A 19,840-nucleotide genomic window follows, 5' to 3' on the forward strand; every position below is an offset into this window, starting at 1 on the left:
CACACTCAGTGGTGTGTGACCCACACATTGTGATTCTGTTTCTCCCCTCCATGAAAGCATCCGGCCAAGTAAACAGGAGTGAACCACAGAATCAAGTTTCTTATCCATTTTAAGACATAAATATATAGTCAATCCTCCAAAGCCTGTGGGCTACATCTGCAGCACTTTAGCATTTTTCCTTCGTGGTTTAGCTCATCTGACAGCAACAAGCTTTGGGGTTAGAATCTGTAATTTAAAATCAAGTGGCTTGTTTTACCTACCCGGCACGAATAAACTATCAATGAGAGTGTTTACAATGACCTTGGGAATACGAGCAAATATATCTTGATGAAAGCCCAGCTGGGGACACATTTGTGCTGTGGGTGTGTACGCGCAGGCGCGGGGCAGCGGACGGGCAGGGGCACGGTGGCCCCAGACACTTATGTAACTGAGCGCCCAGGCGCCGCTCTACACGCTTGCTGCCTGTAATTGGTACCCGGCTGCAGCTTCAGCGTTCGGTGACTTCGGAAGGAAGGCAGCTAGGCTTCGATTTAATTACCTTCCCTGTTGGCTGGCTTAGTAAGGCCCCTCTGCAGCCCAGCCACCTCCTGCACGAGGGCACGAGGCAATTGTGCCTTACATGCCCTTGTGGGGAATGTGCGCTGGAGTGCTTCTGCGGGCATGGGAACCGAACACGTTTCTGAAAATCATCAAGGTGAGCCCCCAGAAAGCCGGCCAGGCAGGAAGCCAAATCCACACAGAATGTCCTGCCAAGGCCAGGACAGAGCTCCAGGGGAAAGAAGGGACGCGCTGGTGGCGTCTGGGGCCTGCCAAAGGGCCTCTGGAGAAGACTGTGCTAGCTTGAGAGAAAAACACAAGCCTATTGTCGAGAGAGAGAGAGAGAGAGAGAGAGAGAGAGAGAGAGAAAGAGAGAGAGAGCGAGCTCGTGAGCATACACGCAAGCTACAATAAGATGCTTTCATCGTCACCTGATTGCTTGCCCTGGCTATCGGGTTCTTCAGTAAGAGGAAATAAATTCGCAAAGCTGAGGCCAGGGTCTCAATATGGGGCCACTAAAATGTGGTTATGCTAGTGAGAAACTCTAGTGAAGATGTATTTTCATTCCTTCCTCCCAAAATGGTGTGAGAAGCACAAGCCAAGTCTGCTGTAACCTGTTGTGCCTTTGGAAAACCTTGAGATGACTGCAGTTCGTTTTCTAACTGAAAATAATATAGCGGGCATCTTAGAGAGCTGGCAGGAAGCATCACTAAAGGTCACACGCTGGAGAAAAGCGCCTCAGTATTTGTCAATGTCTGTCACAGGTGGGGGAAAAAAAAAGATAGCTAATGAGATATTCCTAGTGGGGAATTCTCAACTTGGCTGACATTGGCAGTGACATTTTTTCTTTTCCCTTGCTCCTTATTTTACCAGCAGATGTTGAGATGGCTTTGGGGGCCTCTATGAGGCTGATGTTTTTGCCTCTGCTATTCCTAGGATCATCTGGGGAGGCAATGAGGGTCTTTCACACACACTGATGAATTTAGTTTAGACCATTTTTGTACATGGTGAGTGAAGCTCCTGCAATTTAACAGACTGGTTTTTTTTTTTTCTAGGCTTCTGGCCTTTCTTTCTCTTTCTTTCTTTCTTTCTTTCTTTCTTTCTTTCTTTCTTTCTTTCTTTCTTTCTTTCTTTCTTTCTTTCTTTCTTTTCTTCTTTCTTTTCTTCCTTTCTTTTTAATCATTACCAAGCTTTGCTTTACAAAAAAATAAAATAAAATAAACATGGACTGATGTCTGCTTTATCTGGCCTTCTTCATTTAAGGAATACCCTCAGAAAAAATAAAATTTCCATATGCAGGCGTAGCCACCAAGATTCTAACTATCTTTTTTTTTTTAATATCATCCATTAATTCTTTTTAATTAAAAAAAACCTGGAAAACATTTCAAATTTAGAGAAAAACCCCACAAAAATGCAGCTATAATCCCACTGCTCTCAGATAACTATTTTTACTAAGCATATAAGAGCTATTTTCTTTCTGTAGGATCATGTCATGCATTTTGTGTAGCCAGCTTTTTTGCTAGTTAATATACTGTGAATATTTTTGTTTCAATAATTACTCTTTTACAACCATATATATATATATATTATAGTTTTTATGCCAATAGCTTCAATCATACTAGACTGAAAGATGTTAGACTATACTAACATCTTTTCTGCATCTTCATAATTCCTAAATAATATAGTTAACTTACTTTGCCTTATGCTTTCTTGTTAGTGAACAAAGGAGTGTCCAATTTTTTTTATATTTTCTTGTAGAAGAAGAGTAAACGATATAAGTGGACAAAAACAAAACAAAACACTACAGAAAGCTTTTTGTTCTTTGCTACAGCAGTTGAAAGAAAATGTAGGAATCTGATTTTTACTAACTCTGATTGCTGAGTTGGGTATTTATCTCCCTAAACTCTGCAAGGTATGTCTGTGTTTCCCTCTAGAGTAGATTTTATGTGCAGTGGAAATGCTTTGTACTCGAACTGGCTCCAGCTCGAACACACTGTCTCTAACAGAGAAGAACTACATGCACAGGGAAGACACACACACACGTGTTAAATCATGCATACCCTAACTCCCCGCCCCCTTTGCCCTCAGACTCTTGGCACAGATCATTTGGATGCACCCAATGTACTTTTTCTGTCTCAGTGATCCCACCTACAAGAGGAAATACAGTTACACCGCTTTATTATTAAAATATTTGAAATAACCCCCAAGATATGGAAGTGGGCACCGATATAGTCATCTTTTCCCTGGCAAAGTGTTTTGTTGAACTGATGAATTTTCAATATTCCTTTTAAGGGCATTTGAAGGACAGACTCACATGCCCTATGCCAAGCCTGATCATGGAAATTAAAACTTAAAAAAAATTAGCATTACATTTGTAGTCTGGATGAATGCCCTCCTAAAACATTTTTTTGGGCCTGCCTAAATATGCCATTTCTGGAATAATCAGATATGCAACCCCTTAAAAGGGACTCCTTGATTTTGTACTTGTGTTTCTTTCTAGGTGACAATAAAAGAAGAAGAAAAATGACAACTTACTTTCATAACAAACTGGATACATGTCTGTTCATCAACTTGATACGAGACACAAAGCATAAACAAACCCAGATAGGCCACCACACAGACCTGCAACGGAGAACAGGGATGAAAGGCTGTTATCAGGCAGGTCACATCCTAACGGCATTGATCTCAGTGTCTTCCACATCCTTGTCATCAGGCTGTTCATTGCATCTACTTATCTTTACTTGCTATTTTCTTTAGCTTAAAACAGAGTTTTAAAAATAGTAAAAGTCAAATTATTTAAATTTAGCCTGTATTTAAGTCCTTTTGATGTGGCAGATGCTACATAAGGTCCTTTGGAGTATCCAGTGATGAATAAAAGTTCCCCAACCTCAATAGGGTACAGTCCAAGATGAGTACACGCACAGTTCTGAAACAAGGCATTGTATGTCGGATGCTATTCAGAGATGTATACAAAAAGAAGGGAAAATAACATTGAGCTGGGCAATTAAAAAAGCCTCCACTTAAGGAGGTAGATTTGAAATGGACCTTGAAAAGAATGATGATAGTCATCATGATCACAACACTTACTGAATACTTACTTTGTGCTGGGGCTCTTCTAAGGGCTTTGTATGGATTCCTTCATATATTTATCTCAAGCCCCTCTTAAGTAGGTGCTATTATGATTGTCATATCATAAACAAAGAAACAGAAGTACAAAGCTAGTAAATAATAGAACCAGCACTCAAACCAGGTAGCTGGAGTGAAAATGCACGTGAGCAATACTACAGAGGCAGGGCCGCACAGATGTGTGGGAAGAACAGCCAGCACGTACCCAAAGCTGAAAGAACACAAAGAGCTACCTGAAAAAATACTGAAAGATAGTAGACCCACCAGAAAAGGCAGGTTGAAAATCTGGCATTATAAGATTAAATTAGCAAGTGGTGGGGCTGCCTTGAAAATTTCTGGGCAGGGGAATGACATGATTCAAGATACGTTTCAGGAAAATAAGTTGCGGTGTCAGTTGAGTTGGCAGTGAGAGCATCAGGATAGTATTTTACTAATTGAAACAAGATTAGTACACCGGGTGGGCCAGGGCTCAGAGGGAGGCAGGCAAAGGCAGAGGAAAAGGGGGAAAGGAAAAGTTGAAGCCAAAGTAGACTATGTATATATATATATATATCTTGGTTGTTGCCAGGCTGAAGGAAGAACATCGGAGAGGGAGGCGTTACATGCGATTTCCAAGTTCCCAAGTGTCAGTGATGCAAAGAGTGGGGATGTGCCCAGCTAGAAGGAGGTTGGCAGGAGGAATGGCAACTTTGAGAAAAAAAGACATTTAACTGGTTAGTCAAACCAGATTTTCTTGTTATTGCACTAAAGTTTTTTTAAACTATGGTTTAGAGTTTCTAGTCAAAGCATATCTATCTATTCACACTCAATTTCAGACACCTTGAAATGTTAAGTTTTACTTTAAGATAAAAAACATAAGCGAGGGTATTTAATTTTCTGATAAGCACAATTTTCCTAGAGACAGATGTTGGAAGGGCAACTGAGAGTCATTAAATAAGAGTCACCTAGCTAGTCATTAAATGACTGATTTGGTAATATTTGTAATTCCTACCCCTAAGGCCAGCTCCAAACCATAGACCCTCTCTGCTGGGATGGTAGAGTTGTTTACTTAGAAGCCAACATAGCATTTTAAGGTAACACCTCTATCCTACTTGTCCCTTGATTACAAAATCAGTATGCTGCTTGTGCCCTCATGGGTTCCCAAGTTGAGAGAAGTTCAGGTTTCTACCAGGCCTTGAAGCCAAAAGCCAAGCCTTCTTTAGTAGAGATTATTTGCAAGGTTTTCCATCATTAGGCCTAGCTGCTTGGCTTAACAGCAGTAGCTAACATGCCCCGTGATGGGACACAGACTGACCATATGTGAGGATGGCAGGGACTGGAGAAGTCTGGGTAGAATGCAAAGCAGATAGGACCCAAGGAGAGGTTTTCAGCAGAGGACTGGAAGATTTAGAAATAATGATAGCCCATAATGTTGTGTAGCCCATACATGGCTGATATTTCCAAGTTCAGGATGAAGTTCTTCTTCAAAACTTATTTTTTAAAAATATCTAATTGAGCCCTGGCCAGTTGTCTCAGCAGTAGAGCATCAGTCCAGCGTGTGGAAGTCCTGGGTTTGATTCTCAGTCAAGGCACACAGGAAAAGCGACCATCTGCTTCTCTACCTGCTCTCTCTCTCTCTCTCTCTCTCTCTCTCTCTCTGTCTCTCTCTTCCCTGCTCTTGGCCATGGCTCTAATGAGCAAGTTGGCTTGGGCACTGAGGAGGGGTCTATGGCCTCGCCTTAGCCACTAAAATAGCTCGGTTACTGAGCAATGGAACAGCAGTCCCAGATGGGCAGAACATCAGCCCCATAAGTTTGATAAGAACTGCAAGAACCTACTATGTATTCTCTCATTAAGAATTTGCAGAACAGAAACAATGGGGAAAGATCTCCTTTTTGTTTATTGGCAACAAACTGGATGGAGGCTTCTATACCTGCTTCTGTGTGCAGACTGTTGAGTCCCTAAGCGTGCATCTGTGCTCCACACTCGTGTCCATCTATAGGTTCACAGGTTCAGGATCTCTCCCACATAACTGTCTTTGTTCCTCGAGGCTGCTGTGTGGACATTGGCAACTGCTAAGACTTTTTTCTTTGTATTTATGAGAGACACATTCCAATAAACATGCCTCACTGTCGAGCATCTTAGAAATCTGACTCTGTGCTTTGCTTGAACTAATTTTCCCACTTCAGTAGAATCTACTCTTTGCTAGCCTTAATCTAGGCATGTTTCCAGCAAGAAGTTGCACAGGAGCATATGACTGCATTGTAGAGGATTTCACTTAGTCAATAGACTGGACTTTTATGAAGACATGTCATAGCCAGACCCTGTGCACGGCTCTGGGAACTGAGAAGTGTAAAGACAGTCTCAGCCTTCGAGGAGCTCTCAGCCCAGTGGGGAAAAAGAAGAGAATAAAGTTACAATACTGTGTAAGTATGAGGAACATGTCTGGTGATACGGAGAAAGGCTGATTAACCCATGGATATCTTGGGAAAACTTCTAGGATGAAATGGGTTTTGAAGGATAAGAAGAAATTAGCTAGATGGAGGTGAGGAAGGGTAGAGAGAATAGTTAATAGATACAAAAGCATGGAGAAATGCAAAGCAAATGCTCAAAGACTCCTATAGCTCCAGTTCAGAAGATAAGAGCAGAAAAAGCAAAAGATGTGCTCACAGAGACAGACAGGAAGCAGGGCACAGAGGACTTTTATTCCATTTGAAGCTGGGGAGGGTTATGATCAACTCTGCTTTTTAAAATGGTCCTTGTGGTTGTAAAGAATGAATTGGGAAGGGAAGAGCAGCTAGGAGGCTGCTCATCCGTGGAGAAATGATGAGTACCTGAGCTCAGGTAGCAGTAGAGATAGAGTGGGTGTGTTTGAGTGACAGAAAGGAAGCAGAATACAAAGGCACTAAGAACTGACTAGATGTGAGGTTGAAGGAGAAGGAAGGGTCAGGAAGGTGCTGGCGACCTGACTTGAGCTGCCAAGTAAATAGTGCTGACATTTAATAAGACATGAGATATAAGGGGAGAGGCAGAATGAGCGTGGAAAATGGTGATGCCCACAGGGACTCAAAGATCAGCCACGTGGGCTGAGAGCTCAGGGAAGACGTCTGTGCTGGTGAAAACCATTCATTAGTCATCAGCATATGCAAAGCCATTGAAAACATGGGAAACACTGCACCATCCAGAGATTCTGGGCAAAACAAATAAAAGGTGCTTCCTTTCTGTCACTCAAGCACAACCACTCTAGCTCTACTGCTACCTGAGCTCGGGTACTCATCATTTATCCACGGCTGAGCAGCCTCCTAGCTGCTCTTCCCTTCCCAATCCATTCTTTACAACCACAACTGGTCCAAGGGAGTTACCCAGTTATGGAGAACTTTTGACTTGTTTGAACAGAAAGCGCCTCAAATATACTTCTCATAATTTTGGTTGTACATTATGACATGTCTAGATATCACAAAACTGATCCTCCTTCTGGACTTTAAAAGTTTCACTTCTAGGTCTTTGTCTCGCTAAGGCATTTGCTATAAAGTCTGAGTAATTTAACATATTACAATTTCTTGATGTTCTGATAGGGCTCCATAGGATATAGGAATGTGTATTTCACTTTCTTACCTACAGCTTTGCATGATAAAACAATACTTCCTTATCAGAGGGTTTATTGGGGGTTGAGTGTCAGTACCTAAAAGAGTAGTTAGTGTTTATTGAATACTTAAAAATGAAGTCTTTATGGTCACAGGCAGGAAATCAGGTTTCTCACACCAGTAAGGGTCTTGGTTCCTGAACTGGCAGGACAGGGATGCACCAGGAAGACAGGGTGTTCTGGCCTGGGACAGGGTCCAGGCAGGAAAGGAGGGGCTCATGGTAATGAGCAGTAAGGTCCGCCAGGCCTCTCTGGGTTCTGGCCCAGGGTTTCCGTTAGATATGGTGAGGCGAGGCCTGTGGAACAGGAAAATGGCAGTTATGTAAGGTGTGCAAGAAAGCATTTGTTGGACCAGGCCTGGGGCAGACAGGTGGTGTCACTGAGCACAAAGCCAAATCTGAGTGATGTTCAGAAAACCAGTGCTGAAAGGGCTGCCGCCTTTAAGAGCTTTTAAGATTTAGTTTGTGAACAGATGGATAATTATGTTGCTAAGGAAAGCTTGAAGTGCTTTTTAATAGAAAAGAAAAAAAACGACAATCACCATCATTTTTAACCTATTTTGGGATGCACGTTTCTTCAATTTGTTTAGTGTAAAGAGAAAATCTATGTTTAAAATTCTCTATTCTGTCTAAAGACAATCTTTGTCTGCTCAGAGTGAAGAATGCATTCTCTCTTGTAAGTTGGAAAGTTAAACAGAGTTGAAATGCTCTCTGAATGTTAAATCCATTTCTAGGTGTCTGAGTCCTGAGTCTTGTCACATGTTGTCTTTGTTTTGCTGTGCGGCCTATTGCACCTACAGCGGTGTCTTTCGAGGGTCGGCGTTATGAATAAAAGGTGAGTGCTGAACCCGTGTCTTAGAGATTTACCTACGTATGGTATTATTTTTTCTTATTCCTACTGGCCAAGCTAGCAGATATCACCCTAAAAATACTTTGTGATATTTTGTGGTATTTACTTCTCTTGGTGTCATATGTATTTATATTCTGGTCTTGTGACATTCACACACCTCCAATTTATTTGTTTTCTCCTTTCTTTTTGCCAGCAGAGCTACTTGACAGACTAGCTGGGGAATAGAGCCTTCTGTCAAATGCCTTTCAAGGTTTCTTTCCTTCTTCCTTTATCCCCAACCCCCACTGTCTGAGTACCTGAAATATGACTATTTCTGTAAGTTAATGAACTTTCATTGTTGTATGTAACGGGCTTTAATTCAGTCAATATACTAACAAGATAAACTGTCTTCTAATGTTTGTACAACCCATTGATCAACACAAGATATAGCAGCACTGTAAATGTTTCCCTGAATATTTCTCAAGAGAATCCTGTGGATGTTCATTTACTTTAATAGAATTTAAGCTAGAATATTAAAAATAATTTTCAACACACTATAAATATTTTGTAATCTGTCACTCGAATGCAGTCTTACTCAGGAGAATTGCTGATTAACACACAGTGTGCCAGAGATTTAAACAGTTTATACAAAAGGACATTTTGTGATGATCTATTAAATGATGTTTATTGCGTCAAGATTTCAGAAGGAGAGGAGAGACTATTATAGCATAACTTAAGCATTTTTACTTGATTCTTAATGCCACTGTCTTATGGCAAGACAGAGTGTGGGCCACTCGTTGAGAAGCACATGAAGGAGTTGGTAAAAACGGGTCTCATCCCCCAAATCTCTGATCCACTAGATCTGGGGTAAGGACCTAGAATTTGCATTTCTAACAAATTTTTGGATGATGCTGGTGCTGCTGGTCCTGAGGCCACCCTTTGAGAACCACAAGTCGAAGCTAAAAACAATCTTCTCAATGCTGATGCCTGGTGTAGGGTTTATCTGAATGGTTAGGGGTCTATTACTACACTGACTAATGGAGTTTCCTATAGAAGAGTTGTTCGTTATAAGTAATAATGAGATGTAACAATAATAGCCTCCCCATAGAGAATTTAGCCTTCACTATTTTAGGAGTCCTTAACATTGGAGCACACCTTTTATCTTCATTGCTATTTAAATACTACCTTACTCCAGAGCCTGTAGCCTCAATGTGTCTGGCTGGTGGTTTGGGAAGCATCTCTAGTTCATCAGTTAGTGTGTGTGATGTGACGCTCTGCTACTGTTGACAGGAATTGCTTACTCCACTGCAAGCCAGAGCAAAGCAGCCACCTCCCAAACTGGACCACCTCTACAGTGAAGTGCTGGGAGATGCTTAACAACCAGATGCAGGGCAGAGGCTGATCTCAAGGTCCCAACATGAAGTTACTGAGCACAGAGTTGAGAAGAGATGTGCACAATCAGCTCTCACAGACTCATCAGAGACAGTCTAGCACACCTTGCACCTCTACCATATTTTCTGTCCCCTCTGAGTCCCTTCTCTTATGGAAGCATCTGGTTGCCAAGTGAGCTTAGTTTATAATTATAGTAGTCTCCCCTTATCCACAGGGCATACTCTTCTAAGACCCCCACTGAATGCTTGAAACCATGGATAGTACCAAACCCTATATATCTTATGTCTTTTCCTATATATACATGCCTATGATAAAGTTTAATTTGTAAATTAGACACCATAAGAAATTAACAATAATACCTAATAATACAATAGAACAGTTGTAACAATATACTGCAATAAAAGTTATGTGAATGTAGTCTCAGCAAATTAGTATGAATTTCTCTTTCCTTCACAATTTCATGGATAGAAGATTCATTCTTACTACAGATCATTGCAACCTCAGCATACAATACAATTTTTTTCTTTCCTTATTAAGTCGAGAACTTTCATGTTTTCACTTTAAAGGAAGCACTTTACAAATTCTCTTTGCCATATCCAAATTGCTAGCAATCACTACTCTTGAGTTTTGGGGCCATTATTAAGTAAAATAAGGTTTACTTGAACACAAGCAATGCAATGCCACAACAGCGGATCTGATAACCCAGACAGCCTCTAAGGGACTAATGGGCAGGGAATGTCTAGAGCAGGCATGGCCAACATATGGCCCACAGGCCAGATCCAGCCCGTGTAATGAGTTTATGCGGCCTGTGATTAAATTTTTAATATTCTCTGCTACTTTAAAATCTCAGCTACTCAGAAGTGGAAGCGTCTTTTATTATTGGAAATCGAGATATTTAAGAAGATAGTGATACGTGGAAAAGAATTCCGCGTGTGACTAATCTAGGGTTAACTTCCAATAATTGGTCGAATGGATTTGCAATACTTCTTTATTTTTTTAAAAATTTCATTATAAAGATTTACACCTTTTGTACTCGTCTATACTCGATATGAACTGTTTGACATTTAGCAGTGATGTGAAAATCACATTCTTTTAGGCGGAGTTTGCCAGTGTGCACCCAAGGTCAAACAATTCGTTATTTTTGTGGTCAAGTGTGCTGAATCAACTGGCATTGTAGCACTGACAATAGCTGCAGTTGATAACTGAAAACGTGTCCAGGCTGTTTGTAAAACAAAATAATTGTTTTATTTGTAATATAACCCTTTCAAGCTCATTCTATTAAATATTGTTTTGATTGATTGTGATACAGTTTGAATATTTATACGGTATGTAATTATATTTTTATTAAAATATATTTTTATTAAAATAATATATATTAAAATTTTTTCACTCACATTTATTCATAAACAAATACATAATAAAATTTTATTTACTTAAATGAATCGTTTTTGTATTTAACATTTTTTAACTTTAATATTTTGTCCAGCCTGTGAAAAAAGTTTTCTTTCTAATCTGGCCCGGGGGCAGAAACTGTTGGCCATGCCTGGTTTAGACTGTGGAAATGCTGGACAAGGGATGATTCACGTCCAGGTAGAGTGGAATAACACAGCATGAGTTTTCATCATTCTACTCAGAACAGCACCCAATTTAAAACTTATGAATTGTTTTATTTTATTTTATTTTATTTTATTTTATATTTAATGTTTTCAGACTGGCCTTGCCCATGGGTAAGTGAAACCATAGAAAGTGAAACCACAGATAAGGGGGACTGCTGGATGTGCTAGGCATTAAACTGAGCACTCTGGGCAGAGCCTCTTAGTTGGTCTTCATATAAATCCTACGGGGTAATTGCTATCATCAGCGCCATTTCATAGGTGAGGAAAGTAAAGCTCAAAACATTTTATGCTCAAGATCACATAGCAGATACAGGGCTGATAGCTGTACTTGTCAGAGTACCGAGCCTGCCTCTTCACCGTTACACGGCCCGGCTGCCTCCCCGGTGGGATGCCGACAGCACTGTGAGGGAAGTGAGACCACAGAGACTTGGAGACTGTTCCACCGTCTGCTCCTCTCCTGTGCTCAGTGGCTTGAAGCGCCACTGCTGAAACAGTGTGAAAACAGTCTTTGAGGTTCAAACAACTATCTAAGCTGCTGGAAGGTAACAAAGTCTTTGAGACTCAAGGTCATCATATACAAAATGGAGAAAATAATACTTAGTTCATAATTTGTTTTAAGGTTCATAAATAATGTGCCTGGAATTATAGTTGGCATTATATTTTTCCACCTCATATGACCTCAAACTGTGCTAGTATAACTTACTCTGAAATTTGAGTTGAAATAAATAATATATGTAAATGTAGGCCTCTAGCACATCTTAGAAATAATCTCATTTTGTTCATTTAACAAGTATTCATTGTGTACCTTCAACAACATGCCAGGTACTCTTTGAGGCTCTGAAGATACTCCAGTGAACAAAAGAAACAAAACCCGCTACCTTCATAGGGCCAAAGCTGTGACGTGGAGGCGAACCATAAACCGGTAAAGAGATACATGCCAGTTGTGAGAAGAACTAAGGAAAACATGGCATTTATCATCATAGCTTCTTTTCCCCACAAACATGATATATAGTAATAGGAAAAATACAAACATTAAGTTCTTAAAACAATATATTCCTCCTTAAAAAATGGATTGGTAATTCCCAGCAACACCTTAAAACAAAAAGATAGTGGACTCAATGGCTGTTTCTTATGAGAGTCTGCTGGCTCTGTTATTTCAACAACATGTATCCACTATAAGTTATCTAAGATTTCACAGGTGCCACAAAACATAATATACACTTGCCCTGGAGAATAACTATATAAAGTTTTACAGCAAAAAGGGCTGCATACCTAGAGATAGAGACCAAGGCAATATATGTTAGCTTTTGATCTGACAGATCTGGGTTCAAAATCTACCTCCACTACTTAAAGCTTTTGGCCTCGGACAAATTTCCTTATAAAATAACCTCTTTGGGATTCAGTTTCATCATCAGTGGAATAATAGCAACAACAGCTACTTCATAAATCACTGTGAGGATTCTATAAGACAGCATATGTAAAAGGCTTACCCAGCACATATGAAACAGTCAATACATGTTTGTCAAATCAATAAATGAATCCTTTCATTTAGTGACTTAGGCTACTTTTCCTTTCAGAGCAAGCACCACTTTTCAAAAATCTTTCCAATAATGTTGACATAAATAGTTTGCAAACACTTAAGAGTTACAAAACTCCTTTTTCTTTCGTCTACGAGCCTATTTATTATCCACTACCCAGGAAATACAGATCTTGGTAACCATGCCAAGCTGTGTATGTTTTTCTGATTATACTATTGTGGGTTTTTCAAAGACAAGAATTTAATTTCTGAAAAATTGCTGTTCAGCTAAAAATATTTTCTGTCCATTACAAATCCAAAATTAATATTACTTTTTCTTTTTTTGAAAAAGCATAATTATTTCAGCCAAACTTAGCACACAGAGAGTAATGGGAAATTCAAAGAGTAATAGCCAGATAAATATAAAGATTCAAAATCAACCAAAGAATTTATGGCAGAGTTGACCATCAAGATGAGGGCGGAGCTGAGGCGGATTTAATGGGTGCACCAGGCATGCCCGGGCCCCAACTTCTGAAGGGCCCACAAAACCCGAACTTTATACTTTTCTCTACTGACACCAAGTTTGGTTTCATATGTGCAATTTCAACATTAATAGTACATAATATTTTTTATTTATTTAAAAATATGGTTAACATGTATTTTTATCTTCCCTGTCTCTCTCTCTCTTTTTTAAGGGGTCCAATATTTTCTTCTGTGCCCAGGGCCTCAACCGACCTTAATCTATCTCTGGGGAGAAGACTGACTATTTGTCTCTAACCATTACAAACATTAATGTACAGACACTATGGATTTGAAAAGAATGCTTTTTATTGGTTTTTATCAAACCAAACTCAAAATAGTGACTTATTTTCCACTACAAGCAAAACTATAGCTAGCAACAACTTTTTATACCTAGAAACTTTTGTTTAGAATTGTTTTACTTGGCATATCATATATCAGGGAGGATATTTAATTTGCCTAGAATTTCACTGTTTTACTTTTTAATTTTTCTTTAGAGTAAAAATTGCCTATAGTGAGGTCTAATGTAGAAACATTTTCTTCATCCAAGGACTAAGTTCCCCCTGGCCCAGGAAGAGTTTGGATTATGACATAAGTCCCATCTCTGCATTTCCATATCTTTCTATAGAAGACAGAGAGAGCAATTTGTAATATTTACTTTGCAAGGATGACCTCAGAGATTTTTTTAAAAGCTTCTAGAAATCCAGGTGAAAATATGTTCGTAAAAAGATTTTTAGATGATCAAGTCTATCCTAGAAAATTATTTTGTTTTCAGGGTCTAAAGAAAAAAGATATTTATTCAACCACCCCTAACTTTATAATACTCATTCAGTCTTTTTTTTCTCCTTTTATTATTATAATTATCCTTTTGCCTGAGGAGTTAATAGCTGACATGTTCTGTGCCCAAATTACTGTTAATGTGTAGGACTTTTCACATGAGTATGCAAACATTCCAGTTGATTGAAAATAAATGTTTTACATGCTAATAATTGAATTGAAAAATGAAAGCAGGTCTACTTTTGAGAACTTTGCTAAATCTAGATCTGTTTGAAAAGATAAATCTGAAAAATAAAATTTCTAAGGGTGTATGAGAAAATTCTCAAGGAAATTATTGCTCCTGGAGTTGCAGCAATGAGAGTGCCTTCACTGCTCTGTTCTGATAAAAGCTCTCCTTGGTGGGGAAAGAAGATAAGGAGCACTTATCTAGGAGGCTGAAATCCTTTGTATGGTTTAATACAGCCTGTCTGATTCAAAGTGGTGGATTTTTATCATGACTTAGAACTTTCCCATAACCAGAAACATGCACACTTCCCTGTGTCTGCAGAGTAGGGTATTGATTCCAGGACCCTTGCAGATACCACAACTGTAGATGCTCAAGCCCCTTATATAAAAAAGTGTAGTATTTGTACATAACCTACACACATCCTCCTGTATACTTTAAAGTATCTCTGAATTACTTGCAATACCTTATCAAATGTAAATGTTATGCAAATAATTGTTATACTGTGTTGTTTAGGGAATAATGACAGGAAAAAAGTCTGTACATGTTTAGTACAGAAGCAACCACAGTAGGCCTAACAAGTACATGTCAGCAGTGATATAACATTGTTTCTGGTATTTCTGATCTGATATATATGTATACAATTTTGATTTATATATACATGTGCATATTATATAGTATCTTTTTCATATTACAGATATCTTTAATTTTGTTAACCATGTTGCACTGCAAATTGCATTACTGTGTAGTTTAGCAAGATCTGTTGTAGAAGCCCAGAAAGGCTGGAAGGAAAATATGTTTGCTAAGTGCGCTATTGCTCAGCATAAACTGTGTGCTGCAGATGTTCACTTGTATCTTGGGAGCTGCTTTACAGGATAGTAGAAAACTATCCTGATAGAACTGATAAAAAAAGAAGTCGGAACTTGTGATCAGCAGCCAGAGGAAGGGAGTACGAATCCCCCAAATCCTATGGATAGAGAGGGAGCTTTCCATTGATGTTCCTGCCAAAGTAAGGCAGGAGGCCAAAGACATCCTCAATAGATGTACCAGCCCAAAGTTGCTACAATGGGTAAGTACCAAATCCTTGCTTAAAAATGATTGCAAACAGTTCATCTTTTTAAATCTATGAATCTCACAACTGAATGTTTCATCAACTGACAGAAAACTAAGAGGAAAATCTGACAACTATTCTAGTGTCACACATTCAAGTTGAATTCCTTTTGATTTGGTTTTATTTTAATACTATAACAGATTTGTATATCCATGCTAAGTTCATATTTTATGTGAGCTGCTGGGAATTTTTTCAATTTACATCCTCAAAGGACAAAAAGCACAAACAATAGAATTCTGAAGTAATTATGTTGGTTGTGGATAAAAAATGAGTTTAATAGTCTTGGGACACAAATTGTGCCTTTGACCTAAAATGTCCCTTAATTTCTTTATCCTTCAGTTATAGTCCACTTTCTTTAACCATTATGAATTCAGTAATATTAATTCTTCAAACACTGTCCAAGGATCTCTCTATCCAGAAAGCCTACATGAAACACTTTTTATATATTACCTCATTTATTCCCTAAGACAATGCAATAAGTAAAAAATATTAATCTATTCTATAGAAAATTGTGACTCAAAGAGGTTAATAAACTTGCAAGTTGGAGGAGGGAAAATGGCGACAGAGTAGGCAGACATTACAACTCCCACCTCCCAGAACCAAAGTGGATTACAACTTAACTTAGGAACAATCATCTTGAAAAACCAACTTTAGACTAAACTAAGAGGAATCTATAACCAAGCATCATCAAAGGAACCACATTGAACTGGTAGGAAAGGTGGAGATGTGGAAAGGGTTGCCCAGCTCCTAGGAGTAACAGGTGGCCTCTCATGCTGGGGTGGGTTTCCTGGAGAGTTGTGGGTCCTCAGCCCAGGACTAGAACCCCAGTGTGGAGCCCCAGAGACTACAGGAGGTGTATGGACAGTATTTAGCTGGAAGAAGAGCCAGGTTACTGTTTGTGAAAGGGAGACAGAACCCTCGGACCTAGGCTCTCTCTTAAAGGAACCAAACAGAAAATTTCATTCATAGCCACTTACCCGGGGGCTCTGGAGAGGGGAGCACAGAGAGGACTGGAGTTGTGAGAGGAGAGTGTAGTCTCAGGGGCACAGGAAGAGACTGTGGGGGACAGCCACCCTGACCCTTGTACTGGATCACTCCTCAAACCTAAAGTGCTCATTCTTACTGGGAGAACCAAGCCAGCAAAGGGAAGCAATTACTCCACCCACCAGAGGCTCTCCTGCTCCAGTCAGTGCAGAGAGACACTTAGAAGCAAGGGACACAGGTTTTGAGTGCTGAGGTCTGGGCTACAAGGCCACCCAAACTGCTGAGTACCCTCCAAAGGGCAGGAGGGTCAGGCTGCAGAGGCGGCCATGGTGCTTGGCACAGGCAGTAGATGGGGGCAGAGCCCAAAGATGCCTCCTGAGCGCCCATGGAGGACAGAACCCTGCAGGGTTAGGTGTTTCCTGTGCCAGTGCAGGGTGGACCCCAACAGGGTGAGGAGTACCACATGCCTGCAGGGAGTGGAGCCCAGAAAGGTGAGGAGTCCCCCATGCTCATGCAGCAGCCTGAGCTGCAGCCCATGAGCCTGCACTAGTGCCTGAGTGCCCAAGGAGGTGGAGACAGCAGAGGGCCGGCAAAAAGACCACACTTCAGGAATAGAGAGGCCAGACATACTGGCCAACAATAGACAAAAGCCAGCCTAGAAGTTCAGCTGATATTTATAATGGCATTAGGGCCCAGTGGAGGCAGACACAAATTCTGGATCACCTGTAGCTCCAAGAAGGTTGCTAAGGGCCAATCAAAAGTAGTGACCCCACTGATCTGCACCAGGTTCTGGCCAGGGAAGTACAGGTCTGGTACATCCAGTAGCCAGATATGAAGAGCATCAGCTCAGGACCTAACAACCCCAGTTAGAGTGGTATCTTAAGGAAAAGCTCCTCACACCTAACTCAGCTAAGGCATAGAAAATGCTGTCACAAACAGCAAAAAGAGCAGTAGCAGCAGACATGTAGCCCACAGCAGAATACAAGCAGCTGAAGCCAACCCAAGAAGATCTAGAAACAACACAACTGAGAGCTGGAGGCAAAAAACACCAATTCTATACTCAGCTAGCTACACAATCAACACATCCAAAGGAGCAGTTTATACCGAGACAAAATGGGAAAACAGAGAAATGCAATTCAAATGAATGAACAAGAAAAATCCCCAGAAAAATAACTGAATGAGATGGAACTAAGATGCTGAATGCAGAGTTTAAAATAATGATTACTACTAGGATGCTCAAGGATCTTAGAGCAACAATAGATGGACAAAATGAGCACCTAAACAAAGAGCTAGCAGGCATGAGAAAGGACATTGAAATCATAAAAAAAAATCAGACAGAAATGACAAACACAATATCAGAAATAAAGACTACACTAGAAGGAATCAGAAGCAGGCTGGATGAAGCAGAGGATCAAATAAGTGATTTAGAGGACAAGATAAGTGAAAGCATGAAAGCAGAACAACAAAAAGAAAAGAGGATCAAGAAGTCTGAGGAAACTCTAAGAGAGCTCTATGACAACATGAAGAGAAACAACATCAGCATAATAGGGGTTCCTGAAGAAGAAGAGAAAGATCAAGGAATAGAGAACCTGGTTGAAGAAATCATAGCTGAAAACTTCCCTAAATTGATGCAGGAAAAAGTTACACAAGTTCAAGAAAGTCAGAGAATCCCATTAAAGAGGAACTCAAAGAGATCTACACAAAGACACATCATAATTAAAATACCAAAGCTAAGAGATAAAGACAGAATACTAAAATCTGCAAGAGAAAGGCAGTTAAATACCTACAAAGGAGTCCCCATAAGGATGACATCTGGTGTTACAACAGAAACACTTGAGGCCAGAGGGAACAGCAAGAAATATTCAAAGTAATGCAGAACAAGAACCTACAACCAAGACTTCTTTATTCAGCAAGGCTATCCTTTAAAATTGAAGGAGAAATAAAAAGCTTCCCAGACAAAAATAAAACTCAAGAAATTCATTACAACTAAACCAATGCTACAAGAAATGCTAAGGGGCCTGTTGTAAACAGAACAAAAGGAAAAATAATCCAGTAAAACAGGAATGTAGATTTAAAGAATAAAATGGCAATTACCAACTACATATCAATAATAACCTTAAATGTAAAAGGATGAAGTGATCCAATCAAAAGACATAGGGTAGCTGCATGGATAAGAAAACAGGACTCATACATATGCTGTATACAAGAGACCCACCTTAAAACAAAAGATACACATAGACTGAAAGTAAAAGGATGGAAAAATATTTTCATGCAAATGGAAATGAAAAAAAAGCTGGGGTAGCAATACTTATATCTGACAAAATAGACTTTAAAACAAAGGCTATAGTAAGGGACAAAGAAGGTCACTACATAATGATAAAGGGAGCAATCCAACAGGAAGATATAACCATTATAAATATCTATGCACCTAATTTAGGAGCATCTAAATATATAAAGCAGATTTTGATGGACATAAAGGGTGAGAGCAACAGCAATACTATAATAGTAGGGGATTTAAATACCCCACTAACATCACTGGAGAGATCCTCAAGAAAGAAAATTAACAAAGAACCTGCAGACTTAAAGGACACACTAGATCAAGGCTTTAATAGATTCTTCAGAACTTTTCACCCTTAAGCAGCAGAATATAAATTCTTTTCAAATGTTCATGGTACTTTCTCTAGAATAGACCACATGTTAGAACACAAAATGAGTCTCAATAAATTTAAGAAGATTGAAATCATATCAAGCATCTTCTCTGATCACAATGGCATGAAACTAAAAATCAACTACAATAGAAAAACTGAAAAACACACAAACACTTGGAAACTAAATAACATGTTATTAAATAACGAATGAGTTGACAATGAGATCAAGGGAGAAAACAAATTTCTTTGAAACAAATAAAAATGAACATACAACAACTCAAAATTTATGGAACCCAGCAAAAGCAGTCCTGAGAGGGAAGTTCATAGCACTACAAACATACCTTAAGAAGGAAGAAAAAGCTCAAATAAACAACTTAACCCTGCATCCAAAAGAACTAGAAAAAGAACAGCAAGTAAAGCCTAGAGGAAGTAGAAGGAAGGAAATAATAAAGATCAGAGCAGAAATAATGACATAGAAGCTAAACAAACAATCCAGAGGATCAATGAAACCAGGAGCTGGTTCTTTGAAAAAGTAAACAAGATAAATGGACCTTTAACCAGGCTCACCAAGAAAAAAAAGAGAGAGGACTCAAATAAATAAAATTAGAAATGAGAGTGGAGAAGTAACAACTAATAATGCAAAATACAAAGGATAGTAAGAAAATACTATGAAAAACTGTATGCCAAAAAATTAGACAACCTAGGTGAAATGGACAAATTCCTCAAAACATATAATCTTTCAAAAATCAATCTGGAAGAATCAGAAAACCTAAACAGACTGATTACAACAAATAATATCAAAACAGTTATAAAAAAACTTCCAACAAACAAAAGCCCTGGGCCAGATAGCTTCACAGATGAATTCTACCAAATATTCAAAGAAGAACTAACTCCTATCCTTCTCAAGCTATTTTTAAAAATTCAAGAGGAGGAAAGACTTC

The 19,840-nt window shown here is 39.3% G+C and overlaps 1 protein-coding gene across 1 annotated transcript in view; it reads right to left on the minus strand.

Annotated features, from left to right (window-relative positions):
- SSPN (sarcospan) overlaps positions 1-19,840 on the minus strand; it is a 47,296-nt gene that overhangs the window by 9,919 nt on the left and 17,537 nt on the right. Inside the window, exon 2 of the mRNA XM_066354124.1 lies at positions 3,073-3,159. Coding sequence (XP_066210221.1) covers positions 3,073-3,159 — 87 coding nt within the window. The remainder of the gene's footprint in view (positions 1-3,072; positions 3,160-19,840) is intronic.

This window comes from Saccopteryx leptura, chromosome 1 (genome assembly GCF_036850995.1).
Source record: "Saccopteryx leptura isolate mSacLep1 chromosome 1, mSacLep1_pri_phased_curated, whole genome shotgun sequence".
Lineage (NCBI taxonomy): Eukaryota > Metazoa > Chordata > Mammalia > Chiroptera > Emballonuridae > Saccopteryx > Saccopteryx leptura.